This window comes from Echeneis naucrates, chromosome 19 (genome assembly GCF_900963305.1).
Source record: "Echeneis naucrates chromosome 19, fEcheNa1.1, whole genome shotgun sequence".
Classification (NCBI taxonomy): domain Eukaryota; kingdom Metazoa; phylum Chordata; class Actinopteri; order Carangiformes; family Echeneidae; genus Echeneis; species Echeneis naucrates.
Genome location: NC_042529.1, coordinates 11,664,472 through 11,670,279, shown reverse-complemented (window position 1 = coordinate 11,670,279; position 5,808 = coordinate 11,664,472). Strand labels below are relative to the sequence as shown.

Below are 5,808 nucleotides of genomic sequence, written 5' to 3'. Positions count from 1 at the left end.
AAACAGTATTCACTGTTGCACTGGGTGAACTTTATGTCAGTGGCTTCCATGCTATTAAAACCACATTTTTTACATTACTCAATAACTCAGAGGTTTCAAATACATATTTATATTCTAGTGTGACCTTTGATACAATACATTTCTATCTTATTCACCACCCTCCTGGTGTTATTTATGAGCGCTTACATTGATTTAATACACTGCAAGAGCTTTCAATTGAAAAAAGGGATAACATTATTTAGACATGTTGTAGTTGAAATTACAAATTGCGGTTATAAAAAAAAAAAAAAAAAAAAAAAAAATTGACAAATGGTACACTTAGGTAGACCATGTCCATTAAAAAAAATCCTAATTTAGGAGAAAGCAACATAGAAGATCCACAATAAATAAATAAATATGTATTATAATTTGGTTCCTTTAAGGGTGTGTTTGTATTTACACAAATAAAGCATTGTATTTAAGAGGGTCAAAATAAATAATTGAATAAATAAATAAAATATTACTAAATATATCATGGACACATTCAGGAGCTTAGTTTAGTTATAAGGTTTAGTGCGTCAATATATGCTATTGTGGTTGTCAGATGGTCAGCCCACACAGCTTGGCAGAAGATATAAATAAAGAAACTATCTGAATTAAAATCCTTGTAAAGGTCAATAGTGCTATTAGTAAGAAATACATTGCTGTGTATCAGTCTTCAGCACCCTCGTTCAGCCCATTAGATTGACTGTAGTTGTACTGTATGTGTGCTCAGGTCCTGCTGGAGGACAGAGTGAAGCCTGGCAACAATAAGAACAGCTGTTCAAACATTTACCCGTCTCAGAAGCGAACTCTTTGTCAAGAACCTGAACAAACCTGGAGACATTTTAAAAATCAAACCTTCTTGACAGGATGCAACAGCTGGCCTGACGTACTCTGGCTGTTGAAGTGTTACAGCAATGTCACCCTTCCCGGTGGTCTACACTGAGTAGCAGGCCCTTGTCAGCATCCGGACTCCAGATCTTTAACCTCAGCTGATGTATTGAAAGTCTGTTTGAGGAAGAAGAGAGATGGTTAGTCTTGCACAACACTAAGATGTATCCTCGGGCTGTAGGAGCAAGTACCATCATTAATGCATGTGGGCCACAGCTCCTGTGAAATCCTCCAATAGTCAGTGGAATGAGGTCAGTCAGCGTTTCTGTGTGACATGTTTGACTTGCACCATATGTGGGATTTGTCCAGATATGTCCCATATGTATGGACAGCAGCGACTACAATACCCATCGTGATAATCAAGTCAACAAATACACATTGTAATAATGTGTCGGCTTTTATTCATTTTAAGCTTTTTCAGTATTTGGGGCCCTGAGGCCAGTACAAAGCCTGTTGTAAAAAATGTCCCGTGGACAAATTATAGCTGCAAGAAAATCTGAGGCAAACTTTTCTGAATAACTCTATTTCACAAAGTTTTGAAGGGAACATCAACTTTATACATTAGTTGGCTGTGAGTACAAATCTTCACATTAATACTCACAACTCCTCTTTACAATCACCTGCAGGGAACTCTCACTCTCACATTGCTGCACAGAATATTATGAGTCATTTGCAGTGATTGCATTTTGTAAGATTGGTCAAGCTGTCTGGTCTATGATATTCGCAGTGAAAGCATAAACTCCCCGCAGTACTGTTAGTGAACTCAGTGGTGTGCATCTCTGTTTTGTGAGCCTTTGCTCTGGTACACTCCTGCAAGAGATCATCAGTGATTTCTCCTGGATGTAGGTAATCTGCGTCAGCCTCAGCTGCCTGTCATTCAGTGGCACTGGAGCCTCTGGTGCAGCTGCAGTGCAGTGTCAAACCACTGGAGGTCAGTGTTTCTTCATAATTCACAGTGGCTCTGCCTTGGACTTGGGTACACGCACCAATACTATGATGGGAAGTGTTAACATGTATATAACAGACTAATTAAGATTTCACTATCATGCTTTTGTTTAAGAATAAGAACCATTTTGCACATTTTTTTTGCAACTTTCCATGTGTTTTGGAAATACCTGATGAAATATGATGAGATGCTCAGTCGGGGATGGGGGCGGTGGGGTGCGTAATATGATACATCGAAACTCTTCGTTTAACATAATTGGCTTTTTTGTTTTGTTTTGTTTTGCCTTTTTGCTGTTAGGAAACGTTGACAATAAGCCCCATGCCACCCACCAGGCCATGGTAAACAGGTTCAGGGTGTCAGTGAAAGAACTGCTTTCCTTGCAGGTGCAAAAGTGCGCTACAAGTGGGACCTGTGGCGCGCCACCGGAGGGGGCGGGGGGCTGCAGAGGTCACATTTCACACCAAGAGGGAGATTACAGCCATTACAGCCGGAGACACGAGAAACTGGCTGCTCCTCCTGTAATGCACTCTGTGTGTGAGTGTGTGTGTGTGTGTGTGTGTGTGTGTGTGTGTGTGTGTGTGGTACACGCTTTCTTCTCTATCTTCTGGGCCAAAGCAAGAAAGAGAGAGGTAGAGAGCCTCTAAGTGAAACATGGAGAAGTAGAGATAACCAGCCAATCAGAGCCCCACCCCTCCCGGGGCTGTTTAAAGGGATGGTGGGCAGTCCCTGGAGACTTATTTCCCAGTCTCTCCTCACGTCCTGACCTCCCGCAGACAGCACGCAAGGAGCTCGGATGCGTAACAGCCCAGTTTGCCTGAGTCGACATGGATCTATCCTGACTGCCCCCCCCCCCTTTCTCTCGTTGTCGCGCTCTCTCTCTGTCTCTCTCTCTCTCTCTCTCTCCCACCTCCTCCCCCTTCAACCCCCTGTGTGTGAGCTGCTGCTGGATGCTCCTCGCCCCCCTCCCCCTTCCCCCCCGCCGCACTTGTTGCGCAGAGAACGGCTGCGCCGCTGAGTCCTTAGAGAGGAGAGGCAGGGACTGACCGCAACAGGTGCACACGGAGCATCTCCTCCACAGAGGCTGCACCGGAGGTAGGACATTACGCATCATTTGGCAGTTCATGGGCTGAAGGTGTTTTGGCCAAAAAAAGAGAAAGAAAAACCTTCATCCTAGGAGGTTTATCTAATTTAGACTCGTTTAATTAACTGTGGTTTTGTCTTTATCCCCTTTTTCTGACTTCATCAAGATAAAACCAAACTTTAAATGCTGATTTGAGTCATCGGTCCCCTCGGTCGTCCTCAGTCCTCAACGTGCTCACAGAGCCAGGATGCCGGTCCTGACAAGCCCCGACATCGCGAACAAGTTTAAGGAGAAATGGCTGGCGGTCTTCCCGGAGGATCAGGTCACCGGGTCCGAGTCCGTCCCCCTGGACGACAGCCTCACCAGCCTCCACTGGCTCCAGAATTTCTCCATCCTCAGTGCGGATCCGGAGCGACCCAACGGCGCCGGACCACCGGGCTGTCCGTCCTCCCAGCAGCACCTGTTTCTCAGGCGGCTCGGCTTCCCCAGGGGAGGCACTGACTCTCCGTCCAGCCCTCCGGCCGGGGACACCGCAGCCACCGGGATGCCTCTGTACCTCGGGAGCCCCGTCACCTCCGGCAGCGACTCCACCGCCGCTCCTCGGTTCACCGGTTGCGCGCATCCGGCATCCGGCTACCCGCAGATCCCCATCCAGGCCAGCCCGCCGGCGGAGGTCGACTACAAAACCAACCCTAAAATCAAACCGCCCTATTCTTACGCCTCTCTCATCTGCATGGCCATGCAGGCCAGCAAGCAGCCCAAAGTAACTCTGTCCACCATCTATAACTGGATAACGGAGAATTTCTGCTACTACAGACACGCAGAGCCCAGCTGGCAGGTAACCGAGATAACTCCCCCCTCTATTATTGATGAGTCAGGTAAATGGCGAGGTGAGGGAGGGAAGGGTGAGCGATTGACTCCAGTGTCACCATCAGACACCAAGTCTTTAGACCACAGGGCATCAAACAAGAGCTTATTTATGTCAGTGGACGAAAGCAAAACCACTGGATGTAATATAAGAAAATTGAAAGCCTTCTCTTTCTCTCTCTCTCTCCATGATTGTCTAGTTTCTTCCATTAGGTGATTTCCAAAGCAAGTGTTTTTTAAAACAAGAGTCTGAAATTTCCATCGTCCAAGCAATGTTTCTGTCGGGTTTTTGTCTGAGGGGAATGGTTATGCTGTGTGAGTGTTTGTGCCTGAATGTGTGTTAATGAGGGCTCCTGAGAGAGATGGCAGCTAAGCACAGCTGATCATGTTTGAAATGCACAGAGCTGACTGTTCCTAGAAAGCCTCATTAGGTACATTTGCTTTCCTATACAAACAACAACAATACATCCGTTTTCCACATGCCCACACCTCCTCCCGCAGTCTGTCTTCCTGCATCCCTTTCAAAGAAAAACTGACATTTCCAGTTTTTGCTTGACTAATTTAAATTTTCTCAAATATCATATCCTTTTTTCTTTTTTTCTTTTTTTCTTTTTCTTTGTCTTCGTCACAGAATTCGATTCGTCACAACTTATCCCTCAACAAGTGTTTCAAGAAGGTCCCCAGACAAAAGGATGAGCCGGGGAAAGGAGGCTTCTGGCAGATTGATCCCCAGTACGCTGACATGTTTGTCAATGGCATCTTTAAACGAAGGAGGATGTCTGCCAACCACTACAACAACAGCACCAGTAGCAGCAGCAGCACACATAGACAGAGCAAACTGATTCAAGCTTATCACAGCACGCAAAATGGCTGCCCTTACCAAGAGGTGGGTGGCAAACGGAAGCACCTGCCCTCTAAAAACAGCAACAAGGCAGCGAGGGTGGCTGAGTCCCCTCTTCTAGCTACAGAAGCCCACAAAGCAGACATCCTGAGGGGGGACTTTGACCTGGCGTCCGTGTTTGATGATGTGCTCAGTGGCAACTGTAGCACCTTCGAGGATCTGGACATCAACACGGCGCTAAGCTCCCTTGGCTGTGAGATGGAGGTTTCCATGCAGGGGAGGCAGCACTCGACGGGACTTGGGAGGTGGTGTGGGGGAGGGGACCTCATGGGTCAGAGCCAGCACCTGAGCCACCAGCAGTCCTACGGTTACATGGACTTGAGCACCGCTTCCATGGAGTGCACTGTCAACATGGGAGATCTCCATGTGCCACAGCAGCATCCTCAGCAGCTGGACCCGGATCAGCTGCTCCAGAGCCACCACCACCTGCAGCAGTTCGACGAAGCCTCCACGCTGTTCCCGGAGCGGCCCGAGGAGGCCATGCTGCAGCCCTGGGAGGAAATCAAAGAAGAGGAGCAGGCCATTCCTCTTACGCTGGATCAGGGTTTCAACCTGTGTGAGGGTTTCTTCACAGAGATGCAGCCATGGGAGCGGGTGGAAGCCTACCTGTGACCTTTGACCTTCAACCTCATAGACTTCTAATAATTAACACCTAATGATCTAAACATGTCTGATTGCTGGTTCAACTCAATATAAGCTTAGCGACAGAGCAACAGCACGGTTACTTCTGCATTTTCTCCAGTACACTGCATCCATAATTTATTTTTTGGAATACCTGCCTGTTTTTTGTTGTTAATGTACAAACACAATCATATCAAACCTATCGTGAACTTGAACCTAGCTAACAAAGATGCCCCTAATTAAAGACACTGATCTGACTATACATTATTTTAGGCAGCATGATTAGGGCCACTTTCTGGCAAGGACACACATTTCTTCCTGAGAATGTCAGGGGATTGACAAGAGGCAGCGCGTAACGTGATGCAGAGGCGGTACATCAGACACAATGAAATGGCAAAACAACAAAGTAACTTCGACAAACCAAATTAAAGTTTCATGCAGACTGAGAAGGATTATCTCACTCTTGCAAATGGCTTCCTG

At 46.7% G+C, this 5,808-nt stretch overlaps 1 protein-coding gene across 1 annotated transcript; it reads left to right on the top strand.

Annotated features, from left to right (window-relative positions):
* The first annotated feature begins 2,891 nt into the window (after positions 1 to 2,891).
* On the top strand, positions 2,892 to 5,405 carry foxj1b (forkhead box J1b). The gene is made up of 3 exons (XM_029528140.1): positions 2,892 to 2,950; positions 3,106 to 3,777; positions 4,438 to 5,405. The coding sequence occupies exons 2-3, from the start codon at positions 3,187 to 3,189 to the stop codon at positions 5,317 to 5,319; spliced, it is 1,473 nt and encodes a 490-aa protein (XP_029384000.1). The 5' UTR covers positions 2,892 to 2,950; positions 3,106 to 3,186; the 3' UTR covers positions 5,320 to 5,405.
* Positions 5,406 to 5,808: the final 403 nt, after the last annotated feature.

Coding starts and splice junctions, on each gene's coding strand:
- foxj1b (XM_029528140.1), top strand. CDS start 3,187: ATGCCGGTCCTGACAAGCCCCGACATCGCGAACAAGTTTAAGGAGAAA. Junction 3,778..4,437: donor ACGCAGAGCCCAGCTGGCAG/GTAACCGAGATA, acceptor TCTTCGTCACAG/AATTCGATTCGTCACAACTT.